We start from the raw sequence: 14,702 nt of genomic DNA on the forward strand, positions 1-14,702 counted from the left end.
AACTGTGTGTGTGTGTGTGTGTGTGTGCGCCGTGCCTGATGAGACTTGTACTTACTTCAGATGCAAGACTGGACGGTCTTGAACGAGCTTGACCAATCGGGGAACAGAAATATCCGTGAGATTGTTGTTCTTTAGAATCAGGCTCGTTAAAGAGCTACAAGCCTGAACAGCTTCACACAGCTCGTCGACGCAGGCGTCCGTCAAGTTCACCATCTCCAGACTGCCAAGACAAACACCGAACACGACGGTTTGTTAGAACTAGTGCCAACTAAGGAAAAAGCACATACAGTATAAAGTTACATTTAAAAACGGGTTTGTGTGAAAGGCTGTATTCGAAAAACGGTCTAAATGTGTGTTGTTCCATTTAAATGGGAAACGGGAACTTGGAATTGCGTCATTTTCAACCTTGTTTGAGCTACAAAATAGGGGGGAAAATCTTCTATTCGCAAAAATCTAACCTAAAAAGTTGGGACAAAGTGCAAATTGTAAATTAAAACGGAATGCAATAATTTACAAATCTCAAAAACTGATATTGTATTCACAATAGAACAGACAACATATCAAATGTCGAAAGTGAGACATTTTTAAATTTCATGCCAAATATTGGCTCATTTGAAATTTCATGACAACAACACATCTCAAAAAAGTTGGGACAGGGGCAATAAGAGGCTGGAAAAGTTAAAGGCACAAAAAAGGAACAGCTGGAGGACCAAATTGCAACTCATTAGGTCAATTGGCAATAGGTCATTAACATGACTGGGTATAAAAAGAGCATCTTGGAGTGGCAGCAGCTCTCAGAAGTAAAGATGGGAAGAGGATCACCAATCCCCCTAATTCTGCGCCGACAAATAGTGGAGCAATATCAGAAAGGAGTTCGACAGTGTAAAATTGCAAAGAGTTTGAACATATCATCATCTACAGTGCATAATATCATCAAAAGATTCAGAGAATCTGGAAGAATCTCTGTGCGTAAGGGTCAAGGCCGGAAAACCATACTGGGTGCCTGTGATCTTCGGGCCCTTAGACGGCACTGCATCACATACAGGCATGCTTCTGTATTGGAAATCACAAAATGGGCTCAGGAATATTTCCAGAGAACATTATCTGTGAACACAATTCACCGTGCCATCCGCCGTTGCCAGCTAAAACTCGATAGTTCAAAGAAGAAGCCGTATCTAAACACGATCCAGAAGCGCAGACGTCTTCTCTGGGCCAAGGCTCATTTAAAATGGACTGTGGCAAAGTGGAAAACTGTTCTGTGGTCAGACGAATCAAAATTTGAAGTTCTTTATGGAAATCGGGGACGCCGTGTCATTCGGACTAAAGAGGAGAAGGACGACCCAAGTTGTCATCAGCGCTCAGTTCAGAAGCCTGCATCTCTGATGGTATGGGGCTGCATTAGTGCGTGTGGCATGGGCAGCTTACACATCTGGAAAGACACCATCAATGCCGAAAGGTATATCCAGGTTCTAGAGCAACATATGCTCCCATCCAGACGACGTCTCTTTCAGGGAAGACCTTGCATTTTCCAACATGACAATGCCAAACCACATACTGCATCAATTACAGCATCATGGCTGTGTAGAAGAAGGGTCCGGGTACTGAACTGGCCAGCCTGCAGTCCAGATCTTTCACCCGTAGAAAACATTTGGCGCATCATAAAACGGAAGATACGACAAAAAAGACCTAAGACAGTTGAGCAACTATAATCCTACATTAGACAAGAATGGGTTAACATTCCTATCCCTAAACTTGAGCAACTTGTCTCCTCAGTCCCCAGACGTTTACAGACTGTTGTAAAGAGAAAAGGGGATGTCTCACAGTGGGAAACATGGCCTTGTCCCAACTTTTTTGAGATGTGGTGTTGTCATGAAATTTAAAATCACCTAATTTTTCTCTTTAAATGATGCATTTTCTCAGTTTAAACATTTGATACGTCATCTATGTTCTATTCTGAATAAAGTATGGAATTTTGAAACTTCCACATCATTGCATTCTGTTTTTATTTACAATTTGTACTTTGTCCCAACTTTTTTGGAATCAGGGTTGTATTTAGTGATCTGTATAGTCAGTCAGTGTTCTAGATTTAAAAGTGAATAACTGGACATCTCGGTGTTCATTGATCGAAAGCAAAGAATAACAACATTTACAGTATAACAGATTTAAAAATAAAGAAAATGCTTTCCGAGTACAGGGGGGTGTTTTATTTGTTTTTTCCCCCCAACTGGAGCAACAAGCGCAGTTTAATTTAATTATCAAACACGGCATAATTTGTCAAAGTGAGTGTAGAACAAGTTCGAATTCTGCACATAAGAATCATTAGTACATGCTAGAACCAAGTTTTCCAAAGTGTGCCCCTGGTGGGCCATGTAGGTACTGCATATGTGCTGCAAGAAATCATTTACAATAAATAAATATTTTTTTTAAATTTTAAATTTCATGATCAGGTTTGAAATTATATCATTAAATATTTACATTTTAAAAAGTAATAACTATTAGTATAAATATGGAGGCGATTAAAGAAAATCGCATGCGCTGATTGGTCGAGAAATTTGGATTATTTCTCGATAATCACCTCGGGCGATTCGGCAAAATGGCGGCCGAGCACTTCATCACCGGAAATGAGGAAAAATTACAAATAATGAAAGAAAATGTTGTTCTTAAAAGCACTAGAGATGCTGCGAAGTTTGGTCTAAAACTATTCAAAAGGTAAGGTAGGATTGTGATTTATTTTATTTTATCGATTTCAAAACAAAGGATTTTATGTGACTCGGCGTAGATCAATGACAAGTCTGCGCCGCGCTGTTTATTATATTTTGCATGCTGCTTTTGAAGTTTGAAATAAAAGATTTTTTTAATATGATTATTTTTTAAAATAAAAATCACCTGTGTAAACAGTGGTGGCTCAATGAATATCGGTGAATAAAAATTAAAACAAAATCGAGGTTTTTATTCACCGATATTCACTTCACTTTCGGCGAATTATTATTAAACAAAACAAATCTATGGTATTTAAACTCCGTATTATCCTTGATTTATCTGACCCATTGTCAAGTCAAATTTATTTATGAAGCACATTTAAAAACAGGTGTTGAGCCAACATGCTGTTCAAAGGACACAAAATGGATGCGCTCTCGTTTAGATCAGAATGCAAGCATTTGAAGGAATAGGACACTTATTATGAATGTTGACTTCAACAAATAATGAACCCTGAAACAATTAAGTAAAGCGCAGTGTCTCTCCCCAGGGGTTTCAAACAGCATCCTGGTAAACTGTCATTTTGAAATAGCATTTTGCTTCTTGAAATAGCGTCAAAATCCACCCTATATGTTTCGTAAATACATTCAGTCGGTAAACAGGAAGTCGATGTGAGACAGACCTGAAAACGGTATACATGGTATAGAACCCCAAGCTGAAGCTTGGTACCAAATATAAAGCAGTTCTGATTGTTGCTGAGAAAAGTGTTACGAAAATTTTGTAAAACCACACTATATGTTTCGTAAATACATTCAGTCGGTCAACAGGAAGTCAATGTGAGACAGACCTGAAAACGGTATACATGGTATAGAACCCCAAGCTGAAGCTTGGTACCAAATATCAAGCAGTTCTGATTGTTGCTGAGAAAAGTGTTACGAAAATTTTGTAAAGCCACACTATATGTTTCGTAAATACATTCAGTCGGTCAACAGGAAGTCGATGTGAGACAGACCTGAAAACGGTATACATGGTATAGAACCCCAAGCTGAAGTTTGGTACCAAATACCAAGTGGCTATGATTTGTGGTTGCTGAGAAAAAGCGTGTTTCAGACGTACGGAAACATGGAGATACGGACAGAGGTAAACCAGTATACCTCCCCTCCTTCAGAGCAGGGGTATAATAATAATAATAATAATAATAATAATAAAAATAATAATAAATTATTATTCAATTCACAATTACACAACAAAAGGTGGAGGAGAAGAAGCAGGTCTTAGGACGCATCTTAAAAATCTCGATAGAGGAAGATACGTCATTCCTCAGCCTCGGGGCAACAACTGAAAAAGCCCCGAGACTTCAGCCGAGATCTCGGGACTATGAGGAGTAGCTGTCTGGATGACCTCGGTGATCTCAGTGCTGAGCAGGGACGAAGGAGGATGCAGATATATTTTGGAGCGAGACCATGCAAAGCTTTAAAGACAAACAACAAAATTTTGAACTCGATGTGGAACCTCACCGGTAACCAGTGGAGAGAGGCGAGTACAGGGGAGATGCGATCTTTTATTCTCGTGCCAGTTAAAAATCTAGCTGCTGTGTTTTGAACCAGCTGAAGGTGAGACAGAGAAGACTGAGCCAAACCTACAGATCAGGAGTTACCATTGTCGAGCCGAGACGTGATAAAAGCATGAAGCATTTTTTAAAAAACTGTGTATAATCTCTCTCTCTCTCTTATTCAGCTACATATTTTTGTCACATTAATTTTATTGGTTTTATATCCCCTTTTGATTTTATGATTGATCCGATATCAAGATCAACTTTACGATTTTTGTTTTATTTTTATGATTCTATTTGGTTTGATGTCTTTAGGTCTTGCCTCATTGTTTCTTTCCTTCCATTTTTTTATTCATGCTTTTTATGTATTGAACTGCATTTGCCTCGACTGTAAAGCTCTTCGGGTCAACTCCTGTTGTTTTCAAAGGAGAACTGAAGTCATTTTTAAACTTGCTTTATTTCTTAATTATCGTGTTATTCAATTACGTTTTCAGTTTTAGTAACCTTATATCGTGACTCGTATTGGCAACTAATTGCAATTAAATATTATACTTATTGGCCTGTTCGGTTTTTAGCCGTGTTGAATTTAGTTCGTTCGGTCCACGGCAGGCGTCGCTTATCCGCGCGATCTTCACGAGACTTGTGCGAGACTTCGAAACGTCAAGTGTCAGCGCCGCCATTTTGAAAACTGTTTTCCAAACGAAGTATTGCACAAAAACGAGTTTAAATGATGATTACTGCCTACTTTTTTCAGACTTTCCTGATTGCTATCAAAACAAACAAAACTTCCGGCTTGATTACGTCGGCATTCGAAAGAGGCCGCGCGAGTCTTTTGGCAACGTTGGCAGATGTCGGTCACTTTGATTTCTGCTGTATGTTTTACTCCCGTCCTACGATGTCTCGCACAGGTCTCAACGAATCTCGTTTACGGCCATTGCTTTGACATATGGACTGATATATTACAGAGCATATTTCAAACACTCATAACTTGCTACCGTATAGCAGCGACAAAATTGCGATCAAAAATGCATTCCTATATTTAATAAAATGAGAAATAGAATTTTGATGATAAAAAATTTGCCTTCAGTTCTCCTTTAAACGTGCTGTAGAAATAAAGTGACTTGACTTGAAGGACTATTTCCAAGTCCTTCCGTAAGAGAAGAGGTTTTACCATTGAAATTGGCTTCAGTTGGTAAAAATTGGACTTCATTACCACAGAAAGTTATCAAAACTGAGCGATGACCCATAAACACCCAGGTTCCTGACATTATTGCTGTTACGTCATGAAAGGTTTGGATGGGCCGCAGAAAATTTTCAGATTTCAAAATGGGCCGTGGCATTAAGATGGGAATGGCTGCACTAGACAGTTGCCATTTACGGACCACGCACACAGCTGCAATGCGTGGGCTGTTGAGAGATCCTACACGTCCTAAATCACTCTGCTTGGGCACAGCTATGTGCATTTAAATAATTAAATGACCTAAAGTATGCGGTATATACAGTATAACTTTCATTTAAAAGGGTGATTTTCATGGGCAAGCGTTTACCCCAAATTTCAGTATCCCAGCAATAGCAAATGCGAAATCTATCATCATTATTGTCTCCAACATGCTCAGTTGGCACTAATCACAGTGAGAGACGTACAGAAGAAAAAAACAAAAAAAACAACAACAACACTGGCCATCGTTGCTCATGTGTGTGTGCATAAATTAGAGTTACTTGAGGTGCTGGAGTTGGCAGTGAGGGTGTTTCAGGGCCTTCAGGATGTGTTTGGCTGCAGCGTCCCCAACTTTGTTTACTCCGATCTCAAGTTCCTTCAGTCTGGAAGCTTCACTCACCAACACACTGCCCAGGGCGCTGAACACCGGCTCCGTCAGCTCACATGCATTCATACTGACACAGAGAGAGAGAAAGGATTCACCAAATACTGCAATATACTGGCCCTGTGTCTGAAATCGCTCACTCGTTCACTACTCCCTCATCTCATCTCATTATCTCTAGCCGCTTTATCCTGTTCTACAGGGTCGCAGGCAAGCTGGAGCCTATCCCAGCTGACTACGGGTGAAAGGCGGGGTACACCCTGGACAAGTCGCCAGGTCATCACAGGGCTGCACATAGACACAGACAACCATTCACACTCACATTCACACCTACGGTCAATTTAGAGTCACCAGTTAACCTAACCTGCATGTCTTTGGACTGTGGGGGAAACCGGAGCACCCGGAGGAAACCCACGCGGACACGGGGAGAACATGCAAACTCCGCACAGAAAGGCCCTCGCCGGCCACGGGGCTCGAACCCGGACCTTCTTGCTGTGAGGCGACAGCGCTAACCACTACACCACCGTGCCGCCTGTTTAAACATATATTATGAACACAATAACTATCGAAACGTACAACACAAGCAAATTTGGAAGTCACAGTGAAATAGCAGGAAAGTTTTCACTACGATGAATGTTGGTTGGCTGTTATATCCTTAACGTTGATGTTTTGACCAATCATAAAGCAGATAACATAAGTTTTACTTCACATACAAGCTATCGTTAAACGAGATTGTGCGGGAATCAAAATGGAGGCATTCGAATAGAAATATAAACAGTGGTCTACATCTATCGACTGACGAGTTCAGTCTCAGTCACCAGGATAAACGAACCCTACCCCCCCCAATAAATAAAAAAATTCTCTCAAACAGATTTGCAATAATATAAAAAAAATAGCATTTTTGAGTCCAAAAAAGCGGAATTCCGCCAAAAAGCGGAAAAATCTCATCCCTGGGTGATGCATTGTGGGATACTTTGAGTGCACCATATAGGGTGTAATAATGCTCACTATACATTCGGACAGCACTACAAAACGGCAAACTCACTATATAGTCCACGATATAGTGTGTATGGAGTGATTTTGGACACAGGGAGGGTGTTTAAAAAAATTGATATCATTTCACAATCTAATAATTTTGCCAATTCTTGTTCAATTGACCACAAATTTTAACAGCATGTGTGGGAACTGGTCAAAATTTTATGTTTTTATCTTTTTAGGTATAGAAATGCCATTCGCTGGAAAAGAAAAGGCGTTTTGTGTGTTAGAGTACGCTCGAACAAGACTGTGCAGCGTGCATTTATGAGAGAATTCTCTTTAAAAAAAAAAAAAAATGCACCAACTGCAGTGCAGATTTGGACACGGGACAAAAAGTTCAAAGAGGAAGGCTGTGTGTGCAGCAGGGCAAAAGGATCTGGACGACCACCAGCATCGGAAGAGACGGTTGAGCGAGCAGGTTCACGAATGCTGAAAATTTGTGAAATCGTTCATGGAATCCACATACCTTTGAATTTCTCATTTCAAATTTTGAGGAATAAATCTTATATTGCTCACCATTAAGTGTGTTCAGTTTCATTTGCCTAGACCATGTAGTTTCTGGGATATCTCATCTCATCTCATTATCTCTAGCCGCTTTATCCTGTTCTACAGGGTCGCAGGCGAGCTGGAGCCTATCCCAGCTGACTACGGGCGAAAGGCGGGGTACACCCTGGACAAGTCGCCAGGTCATCACAGGGCTGACACATAGACACAGACAACCATTCACACTCACATTCACACCTACGGCCAATTTAGAGTCACCAGTTAACCTAACCTGCATGTCTTTGGACTGTGGGGGAAACCGGAGCACCCGGAGGAAACCCACGCGGACACGGGGAGAACATGCAAACTCCGCACAGAAAGGCCCTCGCCGGCCACATGGCTCGAACCCGGACCTTCTTGCTGTGAGGCGACAGCGCTAACCACTACACCACCGTGCCACCCAGTTTCTGGGATATTTACATCTCAAATAATATCAAATTTTTTAAAACTAGGGTTAGGGTTAAACACCCTGTATATATTACACACACACACACACACACACACACACACACACACACACAGGTTCCCACTCCAAGTCAAACGTCAAGTTCCCGGACTTTTCCCTGACTTTCACTAACTATAAAGCTGAATTTCCATGAGCTACAATGAACAGAAAAACAGGCCGCCTTTATCCTCAGCAGACAAAACCCAGCCTCAGTAGTTTAAACCCATCAATTTGTGAGCTTTATTTACTAATTACCTCCGCCAAGGAGGTTATGTTTTCGGTAGCGTTGGTTTGTTTGTTTGTCTGTCTGTTAGCAACATTACGGAAAACGTTATGAACGGATTGCTCTGAATTTTTTTCCAGGAGGTGTGACTGGGCACAAGTAACAATCCATTAAATTTTGGCGGTGATCCGGATCACCTTCTGGATCCCGGAATTTTTTAAAGGATTCTTGGCGGAGGTCTGCACTCTCCGAGTGCTTTTCTAGTTTACTCTGTTTTTTACCTCCGCCAAGGAGGTTATATTTTCAGTAGCGTTGGTTAGTTTGTTTGTCTGTTAGCAACATTATGGAAAAAGTTATGAACGGATTGCTCTGAAATTTTTTCCAGGAGGTGTGACTGGGCACAAGTAACAAGCCATTAAATTTTGGCGGTGATCCGGATCACCTTCTGGATCCCGGATTTTTTTTTTTAAAGGATTCTTGGCGGAGGTCTGCGCTCTCCGAGTGATTTTCTAGTTCACAAATGTTTTCAGTACAAAATTTACTTTTCACTGCTTAAACTTGGTGAAATACTTCATGGAAAATATTGTCATTTTGCCAAAATGGTACCTAAAATTTAAACATGCTACCAACAAAATTCCCTGATATTCCATGACTTGGCCAAAAATATGATCAAATCCTCTGAGTTCCCATGTCTGAAATAGAGTTTTTAAAATTCCATGACCCGTGGGAACCCTGACACACACACACACACACACACACACACACACACACACACACCATATCTTTTCCAGTGAACACTCGGGGGATTTCAGGGCATCACAGATGAGAAGCGTGCCCGATTCACCAAGCTCGTTCACAGACAGGTCCAGGTTGATCAGAGAGCAGCGTTCTGACTGAAGCATGGCTGCTAGGGACGGGCAGCAGGAACCGGTCAGCCCAGAAGAATATAAACTGCAGAAGACACACACACACACACACACACACACTTCTATTTAAACTCACACACAGCCCTGTAAAGAGGTTTTTCCTGTCTGAGTGCACAGCGACACCTTGTGTTGAGCAGAGATTATAGCAGCCAAAAGGATTTCACACACACAGTGCAATGTACATAAACTATACAAAAGAAAAAAAAAAGGATAGTTTGCTGACGATTTAATGCAACATTAATATTCACATTAAACACAACTCAGTTATCCGAGCATAATCCTTCCCCATCAATTTATTTAAAAAAAAATTCTTTATACTTATGAATGAATGGAATTAATGATGTTAAAAAATATTATGTGGGAAAAAATGTTAAGTGGATATGTGCACTGGAAGTTATATTACATTTAAAAAAAAAAAGGCGGTGTCTGAATACTTATTTCTCCTCACTATAAAACCAGAGCGTCAGCGACGCAGTAACTCACACGGCCGTACCATGAGAAACCAGACTCGTTTACGATTAGCAAAAGTTGCTCTTCACGAGAACAATTAGATCTTCCAGACAAAACAATCTGACTCAAAATCCACTGAAAACTCAGGGAGGAGTAGCGATTTTTGTGAATTGTGGACGTACAGATGGATGCCGTGTGATGACAATAGCTTATCGGCCGACATCCAGTGAGCTAAAAATAAATAAAATAAAGAATACTTCGAAAAAAATTTGCATTTTGTATTGTATGTATTTTTTTTGGATATACCATGAGGTACAGGCATAGCGTGTGTGTCTTTGCTACCTCAGCGTGTTGAGTTTGGAGCGGCCACTTTGTAGTGCTTGTGAGAGATGTTCCAGAGTGTCCTCACCCAGGAGGTTCCTGCTCAGGACCAGATTCTTCAGCTCAGAGAGAGAAGACGTCAAAGCTGATGACAGCGCAGCCAAGCACGATCCTGTCAAAGGACAGTGATCCAAGCTGTAGCGCACACACACACACAAAACACAAACAACCTGACAATGTAGGTGTGTAAAAAGCCCCAGAAATTTTTAAATAAAAATGTGTGTTTGTATGCATGTTAAAAGAGAGAGAGAGAACCCAAGTTTCTGCAGCGCGCATGTGGACGTCCCAAGGGCACCAACGAGCCGAATCAGTCCCTCATCGTTGAAGCTGTTAGCTCCCAGGTCCAAATCACGCAGTTTAGAAGTGGACAACATCGCAGCGAGAGCCTCGCTACACGCCGGGGTCAGGTTGCAGTCCCACAAGCTATACACACACACACACACACACACCAACCAGTATACACACACAGTGACCTACATGATGATAAAAAGGATTTCTCTCCCCCCCCACCCACCCAATGTAGTCTTGTCTGGATCATACTTGAGTGTGTGCACGCCGGAGTGTGCGATGGAGGAACACAGGATCTTCACTGCTTCGTCTCCCAGCTTGCAGTACTTCAGGTTGACATCGGTGGCTCGTCCGTCCTTCAGCGCCCGAGCGAAATGTCTGATCACACCCATACTCACTGTACTCTGAGCCAAACTGAAAGGTCAAACGTTAAATAAAGGTTAAGTGTCAAGAAAAAAAAGGTTATTAAACCTGTCATGTGTAATTCAATAGGCAAGTATACAATAAAGAAAGAATAACATCTTTAATTCATTGTAATCATAATATACTGTCGTACCTAAAACAAAAAGAAACTCTAAGCAGTAAGATTACACCTTATTGATTTAACCATCCCAAACCTAAAACAATCAGACAGAAAAACAAGCATTTCCATTATTTTAGGTTTAAGGAGAGTAGAGGTGTAGGGTGTAATGTTACCAGCTGTGTAGTCGGGAACTGCTTGTTGGCAGGACAATCACGTGTCTAGTCGAGCTCGTGCGAGATTGGGGGATGACGTACGCCTCCGAAAACGTGTCATTTCATATCACAGGCTTCAGATCATTCCAGATTCATTGTGTCAATTTGCACATCACCCATTTTATTTGGCATAAATTGAAAGGATGCTCTTTTGGTGCATTTTCGTGGCAGTGTTTTATCACGGAGGGATGATAAATTTGCTATATCAAACAAACCTAACTCAGCAGTGTTCTATACAACTGATAATGATCTTCAAAGCATGAATTAAAAAAAAAACAAAAAAACCTTGGCCTAATCACAAGACACTCAGTTAATGACCTGGAGCAAGTCTCATCTCATCTCATTATCTCTAGCCGCTTTATCCTGTTCTACAGGGTCGCAGGCAAGCTGGAGCCTATCCCAGCTGACTACGGGCGAAAGGCGGGGTACACCCTGGACAAGTCGCCAGGTCATCACAGGGCTGATACATAGACACAGACAACCATTCACACTCACATTCACACCTACGGTCAATTTAGAGTCACCAGTTAACCTAACCTGCATGTCTTTGGACTGTGGGGGAAACTGGAGCACCCGGAGGAAACCCACGCGGACACGGGGAGAACATGCAAACTCTGCACAGAAAGGCCCTCGCCGGCCCCGGGGCTCGAACCCAGGACCTTCTTGCTGTGAGGCAACAGCGCTAACCACTACACCACTGTGCCGCCCCTGGAGCAAGTAAGATTTTTTATTTTTTTTTAAAAACCATCCTTTTCTTAAATATTCATGCAATAATTATCATCATACACATCGCAGAATGACATATCGGGCACTTTTAGCATCTAACGTCAAGGGTAATGAAACGATCTGAACCTAACGACGCTACAGAGGTTGAAACGGTACAACAGCAGTGAATAAAACTACCTGAAACTCCACTCGGCTAATCTTTCATACTAAATCTAAAATCCAGAAGGGAACCGTCAGGACCTTCTAGGCGTTCAGAGAAGTCCAAACAGATCAGCATTTCAAATGTTATATTTAATTTCTTTCATCCTTTCATGATTTAATTGTAATTATTCTTTTCTAATTCGGCCTCATTTTCTATCAAACGTGCTTCGGAAATGAAAGGGTTACTGTCCTGAAAACATTAAAATAGTTATCCAATGAGATTGTTTTGTTTGTTGTCTCTCGGCTGAGAAGAGTTTAGAGCTGCTCACTCATTGGTTAGGACTTCATTGCCGGGACAGAAGGCCATGGCAGTGTATGTTTATGCAGGAAGTAACATATGAATTAACCAACCAGATTTTGATTTATAGTGGGACGGACCAAAAATGTATTGCCCTCAGCCTTCTGAAAAGCCAATGTGAACTTAACCACGAGTCGGCGCCGTCAGCGCAGCAGTCAAGTCACCTTCCAGCCGGTGTAGCGTTCATCAGTATTGTTAGCGAATGCTAATAAAGCGGTCAAGCCAGTGATATCTATCGAGAGCAAGTAGCACAGGCTAACGACCGAGAAACTAAGATTTCTGTCTCCAGACCCTTCTTCCACACTGCACTCAGTGCAGTATTTTTCACTCAACTTAAAGTGCCATTCCATCATTGGATGTATTCTTTGGCATAAAATACAATATATTGTATGACAACATGACTAGACAGAGAAATCTTTTAGCTTCAAAATGATATATCAAACATAATTTTTTGACCACGACAAGTATATTAATTTTGCGACCAAAGCCACCTACCCTTTTAATTTCCGCGCGGTAGTGAAACGTGATGTCATCGGCAGGTTCCCCTTCTTGTGTACCACGTGCCGGTCTATTTTTAGACCAGGAAACCCCCAAAGTGAGAGAGTCATTTCTCCTCGTATATGGGGGCCAAAAAAAATTGCGAAAAATTTTGAGTTAATCTTTCAGTTAGCTAGATTTATTGGTATTAGCTAGATTTATTGGTATTATTTTTATCGCGTTCTATCCGCCCTTGCTGATAATATGTGCCACGTCACGTGGTACACAAGAAGGGGAACCTGCCGATGACATCATGCGCGGAAATTAAAAGGGTAGGTGACTTTGGTCGCAAAATTAATATACTTGTCGTTGTCAAAAAATTAATGTTTGATATATCATTTTGAAGCTAAAAGATTTCTCTATCTAGTGATACCATTTATACATGTTGTCAAAATATATTGTATTTTATGCCAAAGAATACATCCAATGGTGGAATGGCACTTTAAGTATTCATTTCCCTGTGTAATTTATTTAATTAATTACTTTTAAAATCAACACCAACAGCTGCACGCAATGGAGCGACCTGGCAGCCTGCCGCTAATCCCTTGCAAAATTCTTTGCCCTGTTGCTTTTTTTGGTGACTGGCTAAGTTTTGGCTGAGCTCAAGTCCCAGCTCTGATAGTAAAGGTTCACCACTGACAAAATCACACCATGGTGATACTCAAGTCCAACTTGTGCCCTAATTTTAATGACTTGTGACTTGGATTTGAGCACTGATGACTCAGACTCGTGCATTAACTGCATTCGGATTTGTAAATTGGACACGAGGACTCTGATTTTTTCTTTATTTTTGTAACATGCCATAATAATTTGGCATAAGATATTTATATCTACATTAAGTTTTATACTAATTTCATGCAAGAGAATGCACATTCACCTGTTCATACATCATGTTCAGGAACAAACTAACGTTAATGGCGCTAAAATGCCTGGAGAGAACGCCGCTAGGATTGTCCGCTTTGCTAATACAGACTTCTCGTGCAGTGGGAAAAAATGCACTGCTATGTGTTCCATATGTAGAAGAACTATCGAGGAGACGACGGGGACGACCTCGAAATTCAATCGTCATTTGGTACGACTCCACCCAGAGAAGGAAGTGACACGCTACGTTCATTGCCCTGTTGATAGCGGGGCTTGCTTGCTGAGCGATGAACTAGCTAGTGTTAACCCTCTCTCATGTTATTTACCCTGTTGATAGCGGGGCTTGTGCCAGACTCAACTCAGATCAGTAGTGGACTCAACTCGGACTTGACTCAAAATTTTCTTTAATGACTCAAACTTGAACACTGGGGACTCGAGACTGGACTCGGACTCAAGGTTTAGTGACTTGACTAGAACTTGAGTGATACTCAAGATCAAACCCCTTGCACGACAGACACTAGTGTTAAAGCTCAGGCTAGTTGGCTAGTCAGGCTGCTTGGGGCCCCCTGGCCCAGGGGCCACCTGAGAGTCAGGGCCCGAGGGCTTATTTATTTTGTTTTTTATTGTTTTTATTGTTCTTTACCATTGTATTTTCACATTTGGAATTTAAAAAAAAAACAAAAAACTTTGGTTTCATACATTTTTCGTTGGTGTCAGATTATTTATAACATACTGGTGATGAACACTGGTCAGAAGGGCCCCCTGGAAATTTTTGCTTGGGGCCACAACAGACTCTAGAATCGCCTCTGTCTATAAATATCAACTGCAATCTTTCCGACTGCAAAATCTGTTAGTCAGACCTTGGCATGGAGGAAAAACAATCAGTGAATGCTGATTCTGGGTCAGACAGAAAAGCAACTGAACCAGTGGGGGAAAATGGCAATGAATGGTGACGGCTACGTGTCGCGCTGAAAAGCAAAACGT

At 41.3% G+C, this 14,702-nt stretch overlaps 1 protein-coding gene across 1 annotated transcript in view; it reads right to left on the reverse strand.

The window, feature by feature from the left end:
* si:ch73-233m11.2 (NACHT, LRR and PYD domains-containing protein 3) overlaps positions 1 to 14,702 on the reverse strand; it is a 35,213-nt gene that overhangs the window by 1,556 nt on the left and 18,955 nt on the right. The window contains exons 3-8 of the mRNA XM_060932480.1: positions 10,613 to 10,774; positions 10,328 to 10,495; positions 10,034 to 10,207; positions 9,093 to 9,266; positions 5,969 to 6,142; positions 56 to 220 (exon numbers count right to left, since the gene is read on the reverse strand). Of these exons, the coding sequence (XP_060788463.1) occupies positions 56 to 220; positions 5,969 to 6,142; positions 9,093 to 9,266; positions 10,034 to 10,207; positions 10,328 to 10,495; positions 10,613 to 10,774 (1,017 nt within the window). The remainder of the gene's footprint in view (positions 1 to 55; positions 221 to 5,968; positions 6,143 to 9,092; positions 9,267 to 10,033; positions 10,208 to 10,327; positions 10,496 to 10,612; positions 10,775 to 14,702) is intronic.

Source organism: Neoarius graeffei, chromosome 10 (assembly GCF_027579695.1).
Source record: "Neoarius graeffei isolate fNeoGra1 chromosome 10, fNeoGra1.pri, whole genome shotgun sequence".
NCBI lineage: Eukaryota > Metazoa > Chordata > Actinopteri > Siluriformes > Ariidae > Neoarius > Neoarius graeffei.